General features: G+C 34.0%; 4 protein-coding genes across 4 annotated transcripts; 2 read left to right on the forward strand and 2 right to left on the reverse strand.

Moving 5' to 3' along the window:
• Positions 1-694: 694 nt before the first annotated feature.
• LOC659004 (uncharacterized protein) lies at positions 695-13047 on the reverse strand. Its single transcript, XM_008193256.3, has 8 exons — positions 12852-13047; positions 11749-12792; positions 6907-7109; positions 6676-6850; positions 6465-6626; positions 6254-6415; positions 3708-4110; positions 695-1281 (listed from the first exon to the last, which is right to left on the reverse strand). Exons 2-8 carry the CDS (start codon positions 12790-12792, stop codon positions 1094-1096), a joined length of 2337 nt encoding a protein of 778 aa, XP_008191478.1. The 5' UTR covers positions 12852-13047; the 3' UTR covers positions 695-1093.
• Positions 13048-13522: 475 nt separating this feature from the next.
• Positions 13523-16522, forward strand: LOC659083 (TBC1 domain family member 13). Its single transcript, XM_965415.5, has 8 exons — positions 13523-13769; positions 13821-13894; positions 13942-14067; positions 14120-14421; positions 14889-15087; positions 15135-15336; positions 15703-15825; positions 15868-16522. The coding sequence occupies exons 1-8, from the start codon at positions 13753-13755 to the stop codon at positions 15992-15994; spliced, it is 1170 nt and encodes a 389-aa protein (XP_970508.2). The 5' UTR covers positions 13523-13752; the 3' UTR covers positions 15995-16522.
• Dhps (Deoxyhypusine synthase) lies at positions 16194-18186 on the reverse strand. The gene is made up of 2 exons (XM_008193257.3): positions 17188-18186; positions 16194-16728 (listed from the first exon to the last, which is right to left on the reverse strand). Exons 1-2 carry the CDS (start codon positions 18052-18054, stop codon positions 16522-16524), a joined length of 1074 nt encoding a protein of 357 aa, XP_008191479.1. The 5' UTR covers positions 18055-18186; the 3' UTR covers positions 16194-16521.
• A 27-nt stretch (positions 18187-18213) lies between these two features.
• MCPH1 (Microcephalin) lies at positions 18214-23705 on the forward strand. Its single transcript, XM_015978748.2, has 5 exons — positions 18214-18846; positions 20956-21120; positions 21170-23059; positions 23150-23227; positions 23281-23705. The coding sequence occupies exons 1-5, from the start codon at positions 18397-18399 to the stop codon at positions 23590-23592; spliced, it is 2895 nt and encodes a 964-aa protein (XP_015834234.1). The 5' UTR covers positions 18214-18396; the 3' UTR covers positions 23593-23705.
• Positions 23706-23740: the final 35 nt, after the last annotated feature.

Genomic DNA, 23740 nt, shown 5'->3' on the forward strand with positions numbered 1-23740 from the left:
TTAAAAATAATGTATTACGTAAATAGACATATCAAATCAGAAAAAATAAGCTTTTCAAAAATATCACAACCGCCTATGATTCCTATTTAAAAAAATACAACTTTATGTTATTACAGCTAAACGAAAGGTTAAAAAAAATCGCTGATAACATTATTAAATTCTCTGTAAAAACGTGCCTGTATAATGTCTCTGTTTCAAATGTGTATCTTTTATAATAAAGAAGATATGAATTTTTTAAGATTTTGCAAAAATGACAACTTTTGTTGACGATAGCGAAATGCGGTTTTGACCAAATTTATTTTTTTTATAAACAAATTTCAATTTTAAAAATAGTTTTACTAAAAAAATTTTGAAGTAAAAGCATTTAAGTTTAAAAAAAGCTCTGAATAAAAAAATGCGAATGTATGTTGTTTCATTCTTCAACATTTTCCCTATTTAAACTATCAAACAATACATTCAGATACATACATTTGACTCTGTTACTGTAACTGGTTGCACTATCATTGAACTACTGACAAAAATAAATTTATTTTGGCTCCAATACGCCGATAATAAATAGTTCCTAAATCAAGTGTGCAATTGGTTGCAAATGAAAACTTACTGAGTCATACTTACCTCAAAATAATAAATTAAAAAAATATAACTTAAAAGCGTTTCTGAGTTGTGACATTGGGGTTAAGAAAACCAAAGTAGATTTATTAAATTATTTATTCAAGCTGTAACAAATTCGCCGAAAAGTGCCACCATCGACTTCCGCTTACAAACGGGTGATAATAGGACAGGTAAAAAACCTAGACTTAGATAAATAAAATATAATTAAATGGCATAAATAACATAATAATAATAATGTCATGATAAAATAGAGAAACTAATTCCACAGAGTAAGGCTAACCCATTTAATACATCATATTGGAAATAAATTATGTACAGTAGCAATTAGTTTAACTAACAGTCCACACATGCGCAATAAATGTGGTTACGATTACCCTTGAAGAAAATAAAAAAATAAAATTATATAATCAACGCAATCAATCACAAAGGAATTTCCATCGTTCCGAAGTATTAATAAAGTAAACATAAATAATATAACAAATTAACCGTCGAGCTGCACCTCCACTTGAGCCTCCAAGTTCGTCCACTCCTGCTCCTTGTACCTCCGGCAATTTTCAATCACCAAATGGGCTAAGTTCTTCACAGGAGCTGGAGGAGATGGATGTTCGATCAACTCCTGGAGCAACTCCAAACCGCCCTCTTTCTCGATCAAGGAGCAGTACTTTTCAGCTGGAAAAAAATTCAAACAACGGAAAATAAAAATCTTCGATTATTTATTTAATAGGACGTGAAAAGAATGCGCGTTCGGCTTCAAATTGTTTTAATTAATTTAGATTCACTCAATTACCCCAATTGCTTGACACGAAAAATACGAGAAAAAAATTTGCTAGGAAAAAATGTAACAAGAAAAGTTGTAAACTAAATTTTCTTCAAATAAAGTCCGACAGACTATTTTGAATGGAAATTAATTCTCTACAATTCTGTTCCCTATTCCCTATTTTTGAAATTTTTAAAATTATGTCTGGACTTTATGGAATTATTTGTGAATTACTTAAACATATATGTTTGGACTTAATCAAATTCTTTTTCAAATTTGATATTTTCGGTATTTCGTGGAATGGAAATTACGTTAAATGTCTTAGGACTACGTATTAATGAATTTAGAATTAATGAAATCATTTGGAATTTCGAAAATTATTAAGTTAAAATTACAGTAATTAATCTGGAATTACTATAAAATTTTGGCGAAATTTTCTTAAATTATTTGTGAATCACGGGAATTCTTAAATTTAATAATTTTTTTTCAAAATTATCCGAGATTACTTGAAATGGAAATTATGGCCGAATTTCTTAGAAGTTCAGAATTACCTTGAAATTACAGTAGAACCCCGATTATCTGTTAAGTCGCTTTGAAATCAACATTATGTGAAACAATAATTCAATATTTCTTTTTTGGACTTTTTCAAATCAATGAAAAAAAAACAAAAAAGATCTGTTATAAAAATAACCAACTAAAAAAAATTGAGAATAAATTTTTACAAAATAAACACAAACAATAATAAAACCTTCATCTTTCGAAGTATCAAATAAATTAATGATATTTAAGTAAACACATATTGTATTTAAATGAAATAAACACTAAAACATACTTTATCGAAAAAAATTCAGTTATTCCTTACGTAACTGGTTTTAATTTTTTGCCTTCTTAATAACTTTCTTTCAAAAAGTATAATTAACACTTTTCAGAAACACAGTTATAAAAAAAATGAGAACAAAAAAAATTTCACAGTTCAAAATATAGCGATTTAACTCAACTTAGTAGAGTTAAAAAATTATTTTCGTTTTTCTTTAATAACTTGTTAATCGTTTTTTATGAAATTTGCAACAAAAATCACATTTTTGGTGTTATTTCAATTTTTTGAAATTTTTATTTTCCTTATATCTTTGACCGTATTTCAAAAAAGTTTCATTTTTTGACCCAATATTAAGCCTAAAAACTTGATTAAATCCACAAAATACCCAAAAGTAATGTTTTATGTTCAACAATTTAATGATTTCACGTTATAATTTAATAAAATAACGCGAAAAACCCAAAGTTTTAGCTCAAAAACGTGTTTAACTCAAAAATTTTACCACTTTTGAATTAATTCACCGACAAACCTCGTAATAAACACAACAAAAAACTCGAAAAAAAAAAACAAACAGAACCTGTTTCGCCATCTTTTAGTTACTTAAGTTATTTTTCTTTAAGTCCTCGAAAAAAACAAAAAATTACACCATTTTCGATACAAACAGACAAATGTTTGGTTAACTTTTTGACAAACATTTAGGAAATATTTTTTGAATATCTAGCAGGAAAAGTAAATACATGACCGAAAAAAAAAAGAAAAAAACAAAATTTTCAAATCAATTTGACAATTTTTATGAAGCTATTAAATTGTGTGAAAACTTTTTAAAAAAGGAATTAACGTAGGGATTCGGTTTAGTAAAATATTGCAAAAGAAATAAAGTTTAAAGTGTGTTTAAACCTTCAAATAATCCAAATTTGACGATATTTTTGATTTGTTTTGACGAAATTTAAAAAAATTAATAAGTTTAGAAATAAAAATTGCGCTAAATAGTTGAATAATGTAGTTTTGAATACAATTCAGTAAGTTTTTAGTCCGGTGTAGCAAAAATGTGTTTAATGTCTCGAAAAACACAAAATTTGTTCTACCTGACTTCGTAATTTTGAGACGAATTTTCGGTTTACAATGCGTTTCTAGTTGCAAATGTGTTAAAACGTAAAAAAAACAAAAGTATATATTATTTTCACTCGAAACGGTTATAAAAAAACATAATTTTCGAACTAGTTAGGCCCTTTGTATTGAATAATTTTTGATTTTTCAAAAATATTTGAACAAGTGAACAAAAAAATACATACATTATCTAATTTTGAAGTTTCAAATAATTGTTTTCTTCAGTTTCTTGTGAAAATTATAATCGTACATATTCTTTCCTTTTTTTGCAGCATCGTTTTTTTTTAATATGGTTTTCGATAACATTTTCGTATTAACTTAATCTGTTACTATTGATTTTTTTTATTTTTTAATGTAATTGTTCTTAAAAGTTCGTACTGGAGATACATAAAATAGATTAAAAAAATCTGTACTTACGATAAACTTTGGTCATGTTGGCCAGCGCCCACACGGCCCATTTCTGGCACTCTGGCGTGTGATACACTTTGACCAGATACAAAATCGGCTCAAACGACCGATAATTGATATTCCTTTGCGAATTCAAATCCCACCGGTCTATAGCTCGCACCATTTTATTCAAAACGTAAGCTCTTGTTGGTTGAAAAACGAGCCAAACATCGGGCCCATCTGATGCAATATGCGATATGACACCGGCAGCGTTGTAACTCACTTCGATTCCGTCACTTCTCGAATCCAAAAGGTCCGAAAAAACTGTTAGATATTTGGAAGTGACAAGAAAGTGGCGCAATTCACGAACTTCGGCCACGTTGCCTAAGAGACCCATCATGTTTCGAAGAAGTTCGTCTTTGTTGGGGAATTTCTGAGAGAAAATAATTGCGGTTAAAAGGCGGAAAATTGAACAAAAAAAAATAGCACAAAATGAATAAAAAGGTCAGAAATGTTGGCGAAATAAATAATTTAAAAAAAACGTGACAAAATGTTCAATACAAGCAGCAGATCTATTTTCCTAATCTTTGTATTTATTACTAATACGAGTGCGAAAACACAAACTTAAAGTTCGAGGGCTGTCGTTATGCAACGAGCGTATGCGAGTGTTGTGTTATTAATTTTTTTTGTTGAAACATTTTAATTTAAAACACGTGGTTTGGGAAGCGTGTTTTAAAAAAATAAAGCAATAAATGTAAGTTTGTTTATTACTGACTTTTTAACAATAAATTCACCAAAGAAACACTCTCTATCCCCCAATAAAAATAACCCAATTGGCAATCTTTGGCTCATTGCATGTAAAAAAACCTGAAAAACCTGTAATTTGTCCCCTTTTGGAATTAATTTTTTTTTTTTGAAAAATTTAGATAAAAAAACTGCGTTTCTAGCTGACAATATGTGTAACTCTCGAAAAAAGCACACCATTTTTGACGATTTCGCAGAATGTTTTTGTTAAATCACACAACTTGGCAAATTTTTGGTTAGATTTAACAAAATTGTTTCAAGAACGGATTTATACACCCAAAAAACGTAAAATTGCTCACAATTTTCAAACAAATTTTATGTTTTTTCGTATTATTTTTAGCGAAATTTCGGTTAACAATTGCGTTTCTAGCTGGAAAATATCTTAATAAGAGCTTCTTATTGTTCAGGTAAAAAAATATCAGAAGATAATTGAGTTTTAAACTTGAAAACGAGATAAAGCTCTAGAAAAAGGCTATTATTCACCGTTTTTACCTAATCAAGTAATTTTTCAGATTATTTTTTAAAAAACTGCAAAATAATTGCGTTTCTAAACAAACTTTTAACCCAAGAACGTATTTAAGCTCTAGAAAAGTAAATGAAATAAATAAACAAAAAAAAAACACGAAAAATTTTAGTGTCTAACTGAAAAGATAACTAAACTGTTGAAACGCCAACAATTATATTAATTTGAACTCATTTTGGCAATTTTACGATTTATTTTCAGCCAAAAATTGTTTTTTTTTAAAAACCTTTGAAGAAGACAAAAAAACATTTTGCACGAAATTTGGCAATTTTTTGGATTATTTTTGACAAAATTTCGAAAAATAATAGTGTTTTTAAATAAAAAAAACCTGACAGAATCTCATCCTTAACACACTTCAGTATTTTTTTGCTCGTATTTAGCAAAATTTGCTAAATTTTCAAATTAATGTCATTTTTCGGATAAAAAACAGCAAAATAGGGTGATTATGGTCAATACAATTCAGTTATTTTTCAAACCCCGATAGTGAAAAAAAAATGTTTAAATTTTAGATTTTTTTGTACGAAATTTTGATAAAAGTTTGCTAAAACGCACCTAAAAAAAACAAAATAATGTAATTTTCGAATAAATTTAGTGTTTTGTCAGTCCGGCTTAGCAAAATTTCTCGAAAACATCAGAGATTACAACTCAAAAACGGTTGAGTTTGGAAATTTTAAGTTTACAAATAAAAATGTGTTTAACTTAAAATAAAATTTTTCTTTACAAAATTTCGGTTAACTGCGTTTAAAAAAATGTTAAAACGCTGAAAAAACAAAACAATATAATTTTCTCTAAAAAACGCCAAAAAAAAATTTCGAACCAATTCGTTGATTTTTTTGGGTAATTTTTTAAAAACTTTCAAGAGTATTAAGTAAGTAAATAAGTGAGTAAACAAAAAGTGCATAAATTATCTCAATTTAAACTCAATCTGTCGATTTTTTGGTTTATTTTTACAAAATTTCGTCAAATAATTGCATTTTACAATAAAAACCGTACGCAAAATTAACAAAATTGTGTCATTTTCTACACAATTTTTTGAATTTGCTTAGAACGTTTTTGAGATAAAATCGCAGTTTTTTCAATAAAAAAATGTAAAATATACAAAAACAGTCAAAAAGGCGTTCGGCTAAAAGTTCGTTCAAAGTAGGCTGTGACTTTAAAATCATTATAACAACATTAAAAAACACACTAGAGAAAAAAAAAATTAAAAAAAATTCAGATATAGTATTTTTTAATTTTTCCGTTAACATACCTCGAGACACTGCAAGAAATACTCCATTCCTTTGATTTCTAAAAATTTTCTACAATTAGAAGGCGTTTCATCGGTGACGTTCCACATAGTTGACCAAGCCACCTCTAAAACATCATCACAGTGTCCTCTTTCCAGTCTATCAGCAATCAACCAAATCATTTTCTACAAAACACAATTAAAAATTCAAAAAATCAATCAGTTACATTCATACATCAATAGCTCCAAGTTCTCCTAATTTCGCTTTTTGTTGCCTATCGACTTGACAAGCTAGAGAATTTAAAAGATAAATTCCTATCCTTTGGACGAAACTCTCTTGTGCCATTCCATGAACCGAATGGAGCAGAATATCGACCAATCGTTCGTAATCAAAAAGCTGAACCCAAAAATCACACTCCCATTTTTTTTCAATTTTAATAACTCACCACATCCGAAGGAATCTTAAACTGACACAACGTCAAGCACCCGTTCCTCATCATCGTTTCGTCCGTCCTATGCACACTCATTCCGTTCAATAAAGCCGTAATTATTCGTCTTTTTACCCTAACAGCGTCATGAAGTTGTTTTCCTGTACCTTTGACAATGTAAAAAAGTGTGGCACTGCAAAAAATTTCCCTAAACATTGACCAAAAAAAAAAATAAATACGGGAAAATACCTGCCCGAAATTTGTACGTGTCTTTCGGTTAAATGCCGATTCATTGCGTCCAAAACTATGTTTAAAGCTTGACCAACGTAGGCACAACTTTCGAAACGTAACAGATGGAAAAGCTCGTTGAGGACTTTTTGGAGCATGTCAGTGCGGTCGAGAAAAGCTAATGCTGCGACTAAAATTTGCTCTTCGTTCGCGTTTCCAGCAATCTGTAATGATTTGTGCCCAAAAAGTAAAGCAACAGATTATAACATAATAATGCCATAAAACACTCAAATTTGTTTTTATTACGGAAATCTTTGTTAAAACTAAAGTTGTTTTAGCCACGTAGCAATGGCCATTTGTGTAATTCTAGGATAGAAAAATAATTCTTTTCAGTTTTGTATTTGCATTCAAATAAACAAACTTTCCCAACTGAAACGGATATGGAAGAGATAAAGAACAACACATAACTCTTTTACAATAAATACAATATGATAATTGATGATAATACAAATATTTAATCATAAATATACTCAGTGCCATAAAAATTGCAAACACCAAGAATGAATAGGAATTTTTTGATTAAACTTGGCACAAATGTTAGACTATTAGCAGGTATTAAATGATTAAAATTTGAACGTTTTTAATCAAGTGGTAAAGAACTCTTTTACCAGCAATTTTTTGCGTTTCTGACAATTTTTGGAGTGATTTTTTTAAAATTCGTTTAGTTTTAAGTGTTATGAATACGAAAATATGCCTGGAGTACGACAAAAAAGAAATTACCAACAATTAAACAAACTTTAAAAAAGCACAATTTTTGAGAAACGAATAGGTGTTTTTTTATTGAGAGAAATCGCTATTTGTTTGAATCCAAGTACCATTATGCGATATAATCAATCATTGATAAGAGAAGGTTCAGGACAAAGCAGAAGAGAAAGCAAACTTAAAAAAAAACAATGAAGTCCAAAATGGTCATCTTCGGATTATGGCAATAATTCAAGGTCAAGAAAAATTTCTGACCAATGATTGAGTTTGAAGGTCGTCGTACTTCACTTCTGACTGTTTACCATAGAATTAGGTCATTTGGACTGTTTTTTGTTGGATTTCCTAAGTATGGGAGGTATGAGCAAAAACGCAGCGTAAACCTCATACACTAAAACTTTTATTTGGAAAAACAACGTGTTTCAACCACAAAGTAAAAAAAACACATAAAAAATAGTCAGAAAAGTAAAAAATTGGACAAATAACCCTTGCTGGTAAAAGAACTTAAATTTTAAAAACTCTTGATTGAAATGGTTCAAATTTTAATCATTTATTACTCACTAACAGTCGACCATTTGTGCCAAGTTTCGTCAAAAAAACTCTAATTCCTTCTTGGTGATGCAATTTTAATTTAAAATTGTTAGAAGGTCGAATAAAAAAATTAACAGCAAAACGATATTAATATTATTCAAAGAAAGAATAATATTTCATTTGATACTAATACCAATGTTATCAACGCATAACTTGGATTAGATAGATTTCGTTTTCTACTGAAACTGATTATGTTATTTATGCATTTTTCAATTCGCAAGTTAACCACCTGTTTCGATTAAATAATTAGGTCAGGAATCAAGTTAGCACACTACTGGAAGTCCCATAAATAGACAATTTATACTTACAAAAATTAAAAAAAACTTGACATAGTTTACAAAAAAATCTTTAGACACTATACAAAATAACTCAATTTTCTGTATTGTAAAATTAAGTGAAACAGAATAAAAATAAGATGTAATTTCAGACCCAACAGTAAAAAGTTGAAACAAAATTGTATTAATTAAAACGATTTACGATTTTTTCAGTGTAGTTTTTATGCGCATTTTAATAAGAATTTTACGTAACTTGCGCTAATTGGTAAATTCGTTATAATCTAACTGTGAATTGGCCAACTGGAATACTTACATTTCGTAATTACGGAACTTGTAAACCGATACGTTTTCTAGCATTTAAATAAAAATAAAAGTTTCTGATTTCTTATGTTCGCATGTTGTCATTACTTAAAATTTGCGAATTTTTTGTTAATTTTTATGAATTCCCAGAATTTATGGACAGTTTATTTAATTTTTTTTAGACTGACACCATCTTTCCAACTGTCTTTTAAGAAAATCTACTTACACTGAATTTTTTTGTAGGGTTTTTCGTCCTTTTAAACCTAAATAATAATAATACTTTATTTACAACAGAAAACCCATTTACAGTAAATATACACAATTAAAAAAAACTTACGACTACACTGAAGATAAGGACAGTACAATATTACGCCAAGAATCACAGTTGATATCACACATTATTAAATAAGATGGTCATTAAAACGCGGAACAGAAAAATTTATCATATTCAGTAGCCAAGAGCATTCGATGTTATTATTAATTAAATTATACAGAAATTTAATTATAATACAAATGCGGCGAGACTGTAAACATTGGAGACCAAATCTACTCAAAAGTAAGGTCCCCTTATAGGATAATTTCCATCTATTAAAAAGTAGAAGTGCTTAAAACTTTTAAATAATACTATTTGAAATTATAAAAATAATATGGAATCTATTAAATTACTGTATTTATTTATGAATCACTGGATTTTTTTAAAGTTATTCGAGAAAACTATCAGAATTAATTCAGAAGTACAACAAAAATTAAAATTAATCTGCATTTACGATAATTTATTGGAGTTACTAGAATTTTTCTGAAATTACTGGAGTTCTTTGAATTACTTAGAACTATCAAAAATAATTAAGAATTAGTGAAATTAAGACAAAATTGCAGGATTAATTTGGAATTAATTATGAATTAATTAGAATTTATTATGAATTATTTTTATAAAGTTCCTTTATTTTGCAAACTTTGTTTGTTTTCACCCCCTTTATATCGCACAATTTTCTTTATTTTTGCAGGAGATTAAGCCCTTCGATAGGGTCTTCGACTGTAAAAAAAATCATGTTCGGACAAACACCCCTTGGTACCTTAATGAATTTTTAAAGACTCTAAGATTTGCTGATTTTGTAAACTTTTTTTCACCCCCTTTATATACCGCATTTTCTTTATTTTTGCAGGAGATTAAGCCCTTTGATAGAGCCTTCGACTGTAAAAAAGTCATGTTCGGACAAACACCCCTTGGTACCTTAATGAATTTTTAAGGATTCTTTAAGATTTGCCGATTTCGTAAACTTTATTTTTTTTACCCCCTTTATATCCCGCAATTTTCTGTATTTTTGCAGGAGATTAAGTCCTTCAATAGAGCCTTCGAGTGTAAAAAAATCAAGTTCGGACAAACACCCCTTGGTACCTTAATGAATTTTTAAAGACTCTTTAAGATTTGCTGATTTTGTAAACTTTTTTTCACCCCCTTTATATACCGCATTTTCTTTATTTTTGCAGGAGATTAAGCCCTTTGATAGGGCCTCCGACTGTAAAAAAGTCATGTTCGGACAAACACCCCTTGGTACCTTAATGAATTTTTAAGGATTCTTTAAGATTTGCCGATTTCGTAAACTTTATTTTTTTTCACCCCCTTTATATCCCGCAATTTTCTGTATTTTTGCAGGAGATTTAAGTCCTTCAATAGAGCCTTCGAGTGTAAAAAAATCATGTTCGGACAAACACCCCTTGGTACCTTAATGAATTTTTAAAGACTCTTTAAGATTTGCTGATTTTGTAAACTTTTTTTCACCCCCTTTATATACCACATTTTCTTTATTTTTGCAGGAGATTAAGTCCTTCAATAGAGCCTTCGAGTGTAAAAAAATCATGTTCGGACAAAGACCCCTTGGTACCTTAATGAATTTTTAAAGACTCTTTAAGATTTGCTGATTTTGCAAACTTTTTTTCACCCCCTTTATATACCGTTATTTTTGCAGGACATTAAGCCCTTTGATAGGGCCTTCGACTGTAAAAAAGTCATGTTCGGATAAACACCCCTTGGTACCTTAATGAATTTTTAAGGATTCTTTAAGATTTGCCGATTTCGTAAACTTTATTTTTTTTCACCCCCTTTATATCCCGCAATTTTCTGTATTTTTGCAGGAGATTAAGTCCTTCAATAGAGCCTTCGAGTGTAAAAAAATCATGTTCGGACAAACACCCCTTGAGACCTTAACGATTTTTTAAAATTTTTATTAAGTTCCTCTATTTTGAATTAATTCAGAAGAATTAAAACTAATCTGGATTTACAGTGATTTATTGGAATTATTAGAATTTTTCTGAAATTACTGTTTTTTTACAGAATTATGCTACATTATTTCAAATGGAAATTTCATTGAATTTCTAAGAACTATCAAAAATAATTGAGAATTAATGGAATTAAGATAAAATTGCAGAACTAATTCAGAATTAATTATGAATTAATTAGAATTTATTATAAATTATTTGTAAATTAATACAGAAATTTTTCTGGAATTCTTTTTGGAATTTTAAAATATTGTTTTTAATGAAAATTACAATTCAAAGATCTATCGACATTACAACGAATTTTTTGCTATTGATAAGTAATTGTTAGACGCTGACTTCAAAACTACAAACAGATTTTTTGAATCAGCTCCAGTTTTTGAGACATAGGTAACTCATTAGCACTATCCGCACATTTCACAAGCTCTAAAATGTAAACTTTTAATTTTAAAATTTTCTTTTTCTTTTATTTTTATTAAATTTTTTAGCCAGATGTAAATAGTAATTCAATAATAACAACCAGCTCATACAATGGAATTCTACGAAAATTTCGGTAACATAATTTTGTTAAAAATGACCCGGAAAAGGTTTTAACAAAAATTCTGGACGAAATACCAAGAAAAAGTTCCGCATTTTTTTCTTCAAATATTATTCACAGACTTACCAATTTCGCTGGAATATCGTGCCTGAGACAGGCATCATGCGAGGTCTCATACAGCCCCAAATACTGAAACGGGTTATTCATCCTCGAACTCAGCGCTGGAATATCGGACGCCACAGGCCCTGAGGCCACATCAGCCACCCCCCGGCCCGCCAAATTCGTCCCCGAGATATCAAGCGATGTCAATTTGGGCAAATTATTAACAATCGTCGTCAGAATCTGCCCCCCATTCTCATACCTCCCGTTCTCTTCCCTCGACTGCGAAATATCGAGGTGTCGCAGCGACTTCAATTTACAAATCGCCGGGACCATATTTTCCAACCCCGTCACATTGTACAGCACCAGCGAGGTCAAATTCACTAAATGTTCCGTGTACTCAAACCCCCCCAAGTCGCTACAACCCGACAAATCCAAGTGGGTCAAAGCGGAGAAATGCCGCAACAACAAGACGAAAAAGTCCGGCTGGAGGGCGTTTAAGCGCTTCAGGGTCAGTTTTTTGAGATTGGGGGCCAAGAAAATAAACCCGCGGTCGTAATGTTCCTCGGTGAATTTCAATTTGCCGAAGATTTTCGTCGGGAAAATCTCCGTTTCTTCGCCGATTGTTAGAGAAGTGAGCAGGGTGCCGTACTCGGTCAAGTGCTTGATGCAGCCTGAGGAGAGGTTGGGGACGTACGAAACGTCGAGTTCGGACAGGCGGTGCCTTAGCAGCACCTCCAGGTCCCTGTCTGTGATGTCAATGTCCCGTAAACGCACCCGCTTGAGCCTCGTACTTTGCCTGTCCCTGAATATGTGGATGAAGTTCGAGTTGACTCTCACGAGGCTATTCGACCGCACGTTGAGGAACTTCTCGCAGATCTCGACGGGTAAATGCACCCCTTCTTTGAGGCGCAACCGGCCTGTGATCTTGCAGGAGACACATATCGTGTCCAGGTTGTTGTTGATGTAGTTGAAGCAAATATCGAGCAGGCTTTCGGGGGAGGATGAGTTGCAAAACGAGCACGTTTCTAAAGGTAGGGCACTCGAATGCCGACATTTGGATTGAAGCATCTAGAAAAATGATTAGGTGAAACAACGTTACCCTAAAACTGGACGGGGTCTCGCGTTACTTTGCGATAATTCAGTCAATTCCGCGGAGAAACATGACATTGGAAGGGGGCGCTTCGCAGACGGGGCCAACGTGCAGGCGGTTAATTTTTCACAACACTTTTCCAGATGTTTTCCCAACTATTTTTGTTATTAGGTAATTTTTGACATTTTGACATATTTTGAGCAGGTGAAAGTGGGGAAGTCCGGCAGATGCGAATTCGAGATGTGGGGAAAACAGCACAAAAAATTACAGTCGACCAGGCAATCGCACGGAGCAAGCACCATTTCCCCATCATTCTCGTTTTTTACAGCTAAGTTCACACCACGAAAATTTTCATTATAATCGTATATCATTATAAAAACATCAATAACTGTATTTAATTTCTGCATTTTTTATTCTCATATTCAAGCAATGCAAACTGATTTTTTTTCACGCCCTTTATATCCTGCATTTTTCTTTATTTTTGCAGGAGATTAAGCCCTTCGACTGTAAAAAAATTATGTTTGGACAAACACCCCTTGGGACCTTAATGAATTTTTAAAGATTCTTTCTTCTTTCTTTGCCGATTTCACAAACTTTATTTTTTTTCACCTCTTTTATATCCCGCAATTTTCTTTATTTTTGCAGGAGATTAAGCCCTTTGATGGGGCCTTCGACTGTAAAAAAATCATGTTTGGAAAAACACCCCTTGGGACCTTAATGGTAATGTTCATGGTGCCATCACCATTTTTGGTGCTGTCTTCCCCGATATGAATTCGTGGGACTAAGAAACGCTTCGAAATTGAATTGGTCCTATCTGGTGCTATCACCGAATCAGTAAACATTATAAACATAAAAATAAACATTCAGGGTACTTTAAAAACATATTGACATAACCTCTCTGGGTCAAATGTCAAACTTCTGTCACCCTCAGTCAAAATATGGCATACAGAGCAAGGTAAAATTCATTAATTTAACCACTTAGCACCCCCTATTTACCCTGTCGCAGACTCAAAGAATTCGATGATGTCCTGGACCAGGAAGTTATAGACTTGAAAAAATTAAAAAGCTTGTCGTTTCATGGTAAGGGGGCGTCAAGTGTCTATTACTTTTAACTAATAAAATTGAAGGTATTCCTGACGATCAGGGCCGGAGGGCTCTGTGTTGGAGGCTGTTGTTAAATTATTTACCCACTGATAAGTCACAATGGCCCTTATTTTTGCAAGAAAAGCGACAATTGTACAAACAATTCATCGGTGATAAAACCTCGCTTTCTAGCTGAATTTTGTGCCAATTTTTAGTTTTTAGACGAGATGGTGGTCATGCCAGGGTCACAGGAAGGCAATGGGGATGTTACAGAAGGGGACCACCCTTTGAGCATCAATCCGGACAGCCAGTGGCAGACTTTTTTCAAAGATAACGAAGTTCTCTTACAGATTGATAAGGATGTGAGGAGGCTTTGCCCCGATATTTCGTTCTTCCAGCAACCAACGGAATTTCCCTGCCAGGAAATTGTCAACAGTAATGACGTCAAGAGGCTACACACTAGGGTACAAAGAAGCGTCTTAAAGTGTGCCAATGTGGAAAGGAAAGGATTAGGGATCACTAAGGTACAAAAAATGTAAAACAGGCGAATAAAAAATAATTAATTGTCCCACATGCTGCTTATCTTAGTAGCAGGTAACGTGACTTATTATAATTAATGTCTTTTTTGTTAGCATTTCATCATAAACAAACTTAATTCCTTTTTTGTTAAAAATTACGCAAGACTACTACGGATGCCTAAATATTAGGATGCGCGTCCTCAATGTAGTTACTTCAATTAGTGTCGCCAGATGGCACGATTGCTCCAATAAAAAAAAAATAAATAAAGAATTTATCAATCTAGATTTTAGCTAATAATCAAAACAGAGTTAAAACAGTTCGGTTTCTGTGTTTATTACTTATTTAATAATTATTTATTACTTATTTTTTCTCCCGAGTTAGTTGTTTTGTTTTCCATATTTTATTAAATAAAAATTTAGAAAAAATATTGTATGCCACTCATGCTAGTGGGTGAAAGATATTTTTGGTTTAGATAGCGCTATCGATTAAGAAAGCCAACGAAGACTACGCCCCCATGACGGAGGGCAAAGAAGCGCACTGGGAGGTGGTGGAGCGCATCCTCTTCCTCTACGCTAAACTCAACCCAGGTCAAGGCTACGTCCAAGGCATGAACGAGATAATTGGCCCCATTTACCATGCATTTGCCTGCGACCCGGACATCACTTTCAGAGGTGATTCCCCGGTTTCTCACAGCACAATTACCAACTTTTTCCCCTAGAACACGCCGAGTGTGACAGTTTTTTCTGCTTTACGAATCTAATGTCAGAAATCCGAGATTTCTTTATAAAAAGTCTCGACGAAACCGACCACGGAATTAACAAAATGATGAGCCGGATGTTAGTACAATTGAAAAACAGCGATCTCGACGTATGGCTCAAGTTTCAACAGTTGGAACTCAAGCCGCAATTTTATAGTTTCAGGTGGGTGACCGCCTGATTTTTTTCTCAAATTTTGCTTTATTCGTTTAACGAGGTTCAAACTTAGTAGAGAGACAAAAATAAAAAACACTTGAAAACCGACAAAACCATGTTAAAAATTTTGACATTGAGATAATTTTCATAGCCTTCTTTGATTTCAATTTACTATTTACATAACTGGTGAATATGTCAACATTTTACTACTTACTCACTTGATTTTCTAATGACATTACTAAGCAATAGCAATTATCGCATTTAAAGACATGAAAATAGCTAGTACTGTAAACCTAGATATCGTAAAAGTTGTCATTTTTGACAAATGTCAAACTTTTTAACTTAGTTTTTAGTGTCAAAAAAGGGAATTTTTAGGTGGATTACGCTGTTGCTATCGCAGGAATTCCCCCTGCCTGACGTGCTCAGGATATGGGACACCCTGTTCTCAGATGAGTCACGTTTTGATTTCCTGATCTATGTTTGTTGCGCCATGATTGTGTAAGTTGATTTCCAAGAAAAAAATTTAACGAAAAGTTTCAGTATTTTAAGGAACAAGTTGTTAAATGGCGACTTTCCCTCCAATCTCAAATTATTACAAAACTTCCCACCCATGGATGTACAGATTATTTTATCGAAAGCTGTCGAATTATCGAAACAAAAGAATTAAGAACAATCAAGTTGCCATTTGATTTTATCTCAAGCTCAAACTGATCTAGTTGCCATTTCGTACTAATTCTCCCCCACAGCCACCTTGAGCATTTTTGCCAAAGTATCGGTAATCTATCAAGGAGGCTGTGCTTCAAACACACCCTCGATTACGTAAAACGTGTCTTGGGATTCTGTTCCTAACGAGTAAAACTCCAACATCACGTCATCAGTTTTAATTATTATCTTAAGCATTTATCAATTATACCGTGATATATTACAAATATTAAGTGTTTTTAGGTTAGCAAATATCATGACAGGTACTGTAAATTGCCCAAAGCATCTTACGCCGTTCTGTACCATGCAGTTAACTTTGAAATTAAGTTGGCAACACGCTGAACTTGCCAGTTACTGTTGCCAACTAAATTTCAAGGCCAAAGGCTTTGGAATTTGAACTGGAACATTAACGGCACTCCGAACTTCCATTTAAGTCAATTTTATACTTTTCATAAGCAGTGAAATTATTTTATTAATAAAATTATAAAGTTTCTATTTGTCTTTGATTTGGACCTCCTTTGCGAAAGTTTGGGCCACCAAAAGTGGGAAAATCAAGCTGGCTTCGGCGTAGATTTTCACAGGAGTGGCTTCTTTTTTTATTTTGCCCCAGGATTTGGCCTCGTCGGGGCGGGCCCCCGAGTCACTGCCGTCAAACTCGGAGGCTGTGTTCAGAAACACGCAAAAATCGGCACCATTTCGCTGAAATTTTCGATTAAATTCTTTGATCAAGTGGGCTGTCACTTTGAAATTAAGTTGGCAACCCCGAATTTATTAGAAATAAAAAAAATCTGCGGTAACTGGGATTACAATAATTACTTTTTAAAAACTGAGCACTTCCCCGAATATTTTGTAGAAAATTCAATAAAATGAAAATGTATTTCGTCAAAACAAGCCAAAAACTACAAAATTATGTTAGTTTTGCATTTTTTTAGTATTCTAGCACGTTGTTCCAAAATCTCGATAAAAACAAGCCATAAGTACGCAAATAAAAAAAACAATTACATAACTAGACAGACGTTATTTTTACATTTTTTTGAGTTAAAAACTCAGATTTGGCACTTGTTGAGCTGACAACACTGGTGCTATAGTTGGCCTAAGTGTGACGTTTGAAGGCAAAGTTGCCAACTTAATTTCAAAATCACAGGCCACTTTAATTACCATTAAATTGGCATTGCAAATGTGGTGCTTGACCACGCCACCCCCGATTATAATCATCCCGGTGTTGATTGCCTTCATTGCCATTAAATTTAACTGTCTCAAGTCCGAAATAATGTCCAAAACCAGGCCCGGATTTCGGAATGAGTGCATAAACATCATATCGCCTATGCTTCCATCAGTCAAAGCCGGGCAAAAAACAGGGATTTTATTTTTAGCAGCCCAGTAATAAATACTTTCGTCGTTATTTATCCTTTCACCTAGCCTAGTTATGACTTTACTGGGGCTCCACAAAGCCCCCTCTTTCTGTTCAACTAACATTTCGTCCAGAAGGGGCATAATCCAGTTCTCGAATTGGCAATAATTATCATTAGGCACTAACAAATTCCCGATTCTATTGATCCCATTACTCCTTAAGTTGACCCCATCTAACGCAAAATTCCCCAGAAACGTGGGGGCCATACACTTGATAAAGTCCTCCTCTACGCCCCCCGCTGTCGTAACAATACAATCAACCAACTTGTGTTGCACTAGAAACTTAATTGTCTCGCGTAAGCCACTCGAGACAATATTTGAGGTGTACCCCAAAAAAATCGCACAGTTGTTCTTGACACCGATAAAGGGGTCCTCATTATCGACGTACCTGTCTTCGGGAATTGGGGCTTTGCGACATTCGATCATTTTGTTGATTTCTTCAACGGCAAGTCCAAAATTAGTGGCTTGAAAACCGGTGTGCAGATAACTTTTGAGGAGTTTGTCATAGTTCAAGCCCTGTGACCAGTCGTAACCTGACACTTTTTCTTTAAGAAACGACGAGTCTTTTGTTTTTTGCAAAACTGCCTCTGTTAGGGCTTCAATGGGGGCTGCCATGCCCACACCTAACCCCACAAATCAAACTAACACTAGTCACAGGTGTGGCAATGCCTGGGGATAAAGTCACTAACATCCAGCTGCGAATTTTAACCGAACGACCCATCCCGTGATAATTTAATGCCATTTTGTGCCTTTAGAAGAGTTAGGGGTGATTAGGGGGCGATTTTGGTAATTATTTGTGGTGGATTGGCCCAGTTGGTGATAAGTTCCCCGTTGGTAGCACTGTTTAAAAGTCGCTTGGCGGGATCGTAGTGTGCTGTGATGGTGTTTTGGTAAACAGTCAAAAATGTGATATTTTGTGATTTTCCTCGTTTCCTGTCTGTGTTTTCAACTTAAAACATGTCGACAACGCAAAGCGACATTCCCTCGTCGGACATAATCGCCAGTTTGATGAAAGACCCCGTCAAAAAAGCCCAACTCTTGCAGTTACTTGTCCAGGAGAAAAGTGGCTTCGAAGCCTACAAACGCCAGGAAGAAACGAAAAAAACGCCTCTAAAAAATGTCAAACGAAGGGTTCATTGTGAAAGCCCTACGGCCGTGCTGCGTAGGAGGATGCTCGAGCAGAAAGACCAAGACTCGACCTCCGATTCTTCGGATTTGAGTGAGACAGCTAATGAGGTTAAGGGCCCCAAACTGCCCTTTGGCGAGCTGTTGAAAGGGGTGAGGGCTTTCGTGGACGTTAATAGGGATGGGGTTGACAAGTCTGAAGGCATCAAAGCTGTGATGAAGCTGATGGGGGCCACGATCAGGGAGCAGTTCACGAGGGACGTCACGCATGTTATTTTTAAAGTAAGTGTGGGGTTATCGGTGCTGGTATGCGGCTTACTGATTTTTTCCAATTTTTATTACCCTTTTTTTCGTGACTTCGGTAATCCGAACTTTTTCAGAAAACAATTTTGTGTTTGCAATTTTTTCTCATTTTTTTTTTAGTTTTTGGGAGAATGTATTAACTACACTAAACGTCTTGCGTTCAATAGATTAACATTAGTTTGGATTATCGTGGTCGCACTGTATTTGTATGTTTTGTGGCCTTGAGTGTCTTTAAATAACAAGCATTTAACGACAGCCCCCGTATCTGCATTGGCTTGCTTTCGCACATTATTAAATCTTGTCTTGTAGGGAAATACAAGGAGTTTGAACATAATTTTACACCTGTAAGATGCAACCAACAATACATATTACACGTAGGGATTGCTATAATTAGTCAAATTATTTTGTCCAGCAAGAACCACGTGGAGGTCTAAAGCATTCTTGTTAGGAAGGAAAGGAAATAAGGTTGAGATAAACAAAGATTATTATTAGAAAATGTATAAATAAATAAATTGTTTGTTTGTGAAATGAAATACAAAGTACAACACAGAAATTAAGTTTTCTCACTTGGCAATAAATAAGAAATAGAATAAAATACACTTACCTTTATGGCATCTTTTTCTGCTACAGTTGTAGCGCAAGACATTAAAAATATATCATAATATCACATGTTCAACATCTTGTTGGAGATGAAAAATAATGCACTTACCTTTGTAGCATTTTTTCCTGTAGCAAAACATTAACAATACTGAAATTAGAACTGTGAACCACTGAATTAGTAGTTGAAAATATTACAGAATTAATGTAGTTTTTTTAGAATGAAAGTAGTGCAGATTTAATCTTTAATACTGAATAAATCGTATTAGGAAACAAATTGAAATTTTTAAACTGCAAAATTTTGATTTTATTTATGAGCGACTCTTCGTGACAACAGCGAGTAACAAACTGAATAAAATTAAACAGCACTACAATAATTGTGTAAGAATAAACGTCACCAACAAAAAATATAATCTTTGAAATACGTAATTATTGCGAGGTAGGAACCAAAGAGGTTTGTCTTATTCATTAATTTTTGTTATGATTTCGACAATTAAGGTTTTTGTTGTCTAATCCTTGAAACTTATTTTCTTGAGCAAATAATTTTAGAGAAAACATTTTACATTAAATAAAGTTGCATTTAAAGGAGAATTCAGTAATTTTTTTCAAGAAGAATTTTTAAAATGCAGAGGCAAACTACTGCTGCTGTTGTTGGATGCTTGTATTTAAATGATCTTACGTGAGTTTGGGATGGGAAATTGGGAGATTTTTTGAGCAAGTATTTGTCAAAATTTCGCGAAGTATTATTATTTAGCTGAAAAATTTCCGACTTAATACTTTTTCCGACTTAATTCGTCGCTATTTTCGTGAATTTTTGACGATATTTTGCCACTGCTTCTGACAGAAATCGGTTGTTAAAAACGCTCGAAAAAGCAAAAACTTTTGCTCTGTTCCCGCAATTTTTGGGTGATTTTTATGAGATTTTATGACTTATTGAATATCTGACGGAAAACCGTGCTTCAAAGCAAAAATAACAAAATTATTGTCGGCGTTTTTTGGGAGTTTTTTCCGACATGTTTCAATATCTGGAAAATGTGTTCGATTTTTCGGCTTTGTTTGACAAAATTTCGTGGAATAATAATTGTATTCCAAAATGAAAAGCGTGCTAAAAAAACGGCAAAACTGTTGTAATTTATCGTCTCGGTTAAGCGAAATTAATAAATGCTCTATTTTTGAAAAATGTGATTTTGCGGTTTATTTTTGACGAAACAATTAATTTCTGACTAAAATGCGTTAAAACGTGCGGGGTTTTAGAGTTAAAAACCTGTTCAAACCCTAAAAACGGCGGTAATTATATCGGCAATTTTTTTCTGGGTGAAAAACTGCAAATTTTCTCCTTTCTCCAAATTTCCCAAAAAGCCTGGTGTGGTAGTGAGTTTGTTTCTGGGTTATGAATTAGAACAAATCTGTGTGGTTGTTGTTTCTTGGCTCCCAATAAGTTCCTATTAGAGGTAGTGCCCAAAGTGGTTTACCCTGTAATTAATATTGCAGGACGGTTCTTTTACAACCTTCGAAAAAGCCAGACTTATGAAAATCCATCTAGTTTCTGTTTTATGGCTCGACGCTGTTCGTAGGAACAGCGCTCGAGTCCCTGAAAAAAATTATCCCGCTTTTGGAAGTAGAGTAAACGATGCTAATGTCTCAATTATGTGTTCGGTAAGACTTTTCTTAAAAACAAAAACACTGGTAATTGAGTCAATTGTAGCAATTGCAAAAAGACTATGAAGACATAATCAAAGACGAGAAACGTCGCACTTGGTCTTCGTTACCTAAACCAAAACAATCCACTGAACAAAACAGACGTCGTACGATGCTTCCTCAGACTCAAACCTCAATGAGCAGTTATGCCACTGCTCAAAATAAACCATTGTCAGATAGTAGCGATAGCGAAGTTGCTTCGATTTTAAATAGTGAACAAGCGAAATCGCCCGAATTGACTTCGGACGATTCAGAATGTGGTATAATCGATGGTTGTAGCAGCAAACGCTCTAAAGACCAAACAGATATTTTACAAAGTTCTTCGTTTCTGTCGGAATCCACCGATTCCACTTCTTTACTCAGCCGAATTACTACACGAAAACTAAGAAAAACGAGTGTTGTCTCTGATATGGACATAACTCCAAACCTTGATGAACGAAGTCGACGATCGAGTTCTTTGAGAGTCTCTTCAGAGACTGATAAAACCAAAAGTGGTCTCAGAGATTCAAAATCTTCAGAAATTAATAAAAGACGGAAACAGGGAAATACAAGTGTTCCTTCTGTACAATCGAGTACTATGTCGTCTTTGAGGATCTCCTCAGGGACTGATAAAACTAAAAGTGGTCTCGAAGATTCAAAATCTTCAGAAACTAATAAATCACAGAAACAAGGAAGTGTTTCTTCTGTACAGTCGAGTATTATGTCCTCTTTGAAGATCTCCTCAGGGACTGATAAAACTAAAAGTGGTCTTGGTGATTCGATCAGTGGCAAGGAGAATTGTTCTGTTATGTTGGAAAGAACGTCTCTGACTGACAAACCTGAAGAAGGGCGAAGTGTCGGAAAAAGAAGAGCGTTCAAAAGTTTGGAAGAAAGGAGCAATACTAGTTCCACCACTGATTCCGGAAAGACACCAAAGAAGAAGAAACCATCAGGACCAAGTCCCAGTTTTACTCGAATAACTAAGCGGAAGTCTAAAGTTGAATCATCAGAGTCTGATTTTGAAACTAAACGTGGTAAAACTAAGAAGAATAGTTCGCTAGATTCGGGTGCAGAGTCAGATGTGGAAAGTTCCATTAGAAGTGAAACGTCCAGGAGGAGTCGTCGCTCAGTTTCTGTGGCTTTATTTACTGACACCCCACCTGACAGAAACAGAGCTGCTTCTGTTAGTAGGGCTCAAAGTGTTAGAAGTACTAGTACTAGAAATATTAGGAGCCGATCTAAATCACCCAGTGAGAGTGAAGCGGTTCAAAATCCCACTCCGGCGAAGAAAACTCGCAAGTTGTACAATCCTGACGATGTCAACGTTTCGGTATTTTTAACGCCTGTAAACGAAAAAGAACAAGAGGGTCACAGGAGGCTAAAACCGCAGGTTACTCCAAAGGATTTATTTGTTAATCCCAACAACATCAATATTCGGATTGGGCCAAGTGGGAAAAAAGCACCAAAACAGCAAAAGAAAATTGAAACTCCCCCAAGTGATGACGAAAATGGGTCACTGTTGGATTTGTTAAATACTAGTGAACGCAGGCGATCGCAACGTTTGACTTTGTCGCAGACCAAACCAAAATACGTTTTTACTTCTGACGAAAGTCAATCGACTAGTAGTCTTCCTATTACTCCGATCAAAAGGCGGAGTACTATGGATTTTGTCCCGATTTCGCAAACACAGAAACGTAAATTGAAGCTAGATCCAAAGAGGAAGACTAGCATTGTTTGTACTAAATTCCACTCGAGTGAAGTGGTCCAATTTGAAAGTATAGTCAATACTTTGGGACGATTTTTTGTTGAGGATGTTGTGACTAGTAGGACTACTCATCTGGTCGCGGGTGAGGCTAAAAGGACGATTAATATGCTGAAGGCTATTGCTAGGGGGTGCTGGATTTTAAAACACGAATGGGTGAGTCATTTTCTACTTTATCCGCTTCCCGACTCCCAGAATCCAAAATCTTGAATTACTCCTAAATAAGGTATTTGCCGTAACTTTCAGTTGTTGAAATCGCACGAGCAGGGGACGTGGTTGAATGAAGAAGATTACGAATTGACTGAATATTCACCTGCTGTTCAGGTGCGTACACTGGTGGTGTTTGTTTCGTGTTGTTGCAAGTTTTGTTCTTTAAGATGTGTCGGTTGCAAAGAGAAGCTTTCGGTCCTTCTTACACCATGGATATTTTTAAAGATTGTGGTTGTATTTATTTGGGACAGTCCACATCACCCAAAGCTTCAGATTTGAAGGCTTTGATTACTATTTGTCAAGGGAAAGTGACGGCGGTGCTTAAGAACGCGTCTATTGTCGTTGGAGAGTATATTGAAGGTGACGATCTGACTTGTGTGACGGAAGTTTGGGTCTTGGATTCGATCCATGTGAATAAACTAAAGTCGGTTAAAAATTATTTGATTAAAGCTCCCAACGAGACTAGTCCGGCTTTTTAGGAACCTTTATTCTACATTAAAATATTGACCAGTCTTGGTCTGTTTGTTATTTTATCTTTTATACCCACTTATTGTTATTTTTGCATAATCTGAAATAAATATATTTCAACTAATTGAATATTTATTTTGACTTCCCCCCCAATATACG

The sequence above is a fragment of the Tribolium castaneum genome, chromosome 1, assembly GCF_031307605.1.
Source record: "Tribolium castaneum strain GA2 chromosome 1, icTriCast1.1, whole genome shotgun sequence".
Lineage (NCBI taxonomy): Eukaryota > Metazoa > Arthropoda > Insecta > Coleoptera > Tenebrionidae > Tribolium > Tribolium castaneum.

Bases quoted from the DNA above. Each gene is read 5' to 3' on its own strand.
- Dhps (XM_008193257.3), bottom strand. From the start codon at position 18,054: ATGGCAGCCCCCATTGAAGCCCTAACAGAGGCAGTTTTGCAAAAAACA. The intron at 16,729-17,187 runs GTAATTAAAGTG...CGAAAATTTCAG, and splicing joins TTTGCAATGCCAATTTAATG to CGAAATGGTGCCGATTTTTG.
- LOC659004 (XM_008193256.3), bottom strand. From the start codon at position 12,792: ATGCTTCAATCCAAATGTCGGCATTCGAGTGCCCTACCTTTAGAAACG. The intron at 7,110-11,748 runs GTAAGTCTGTGA...AAATCATTACAG, and splicing joins ACGATATTCCAGCGAAATTG to ATTGCTGGAAACGCGAACGA. The intron at 6,416-6,464 runs GTATGAATGTAA...TGTGTTTTGTAG, and splicing joins GAGAACTTGGAGCTATTGAT to AAAATGATTTGGTTGATTGC.
- MCPH1 (XM_015978748.2), top strand. From the start codon at position 18,397: ATGTCGACAACGCAAAGCGACATTCCCTCGTCGGACATAATCGCCAGT. The intron at 21,121-21,169 runs GTAAGACTTTTC...AGTCAATTGTAG, and splicing joins ATGTCTCAATTATGTGTTCG to CAATTGCAAAAAGACTATGA. The intron at 23,228-23,280 runs GTGCGTACACTG...TTGTTCTTTAAG, and splicing joins AATATTCACCTGCTGTTCAG to ATGTGTCGGTTGCAAAGAGA.
- LOC659083 (XM_965415.5), top strand. The intron at 13,895-13,941 runs GTAAGGGGGCGT...ATAAAATTGAAG, and splicing joins AAAAAGCTTGTCGTTTCATG to GTATTCCTGACGATCAGGGC. The intron at 14,422-14,888 runs GTACAAAAAATG...TTTTTGGTTTAG, and splicing joins AAGGATTAGGGATCACTAAG to ATAGCGCTATCGATTAAGAA.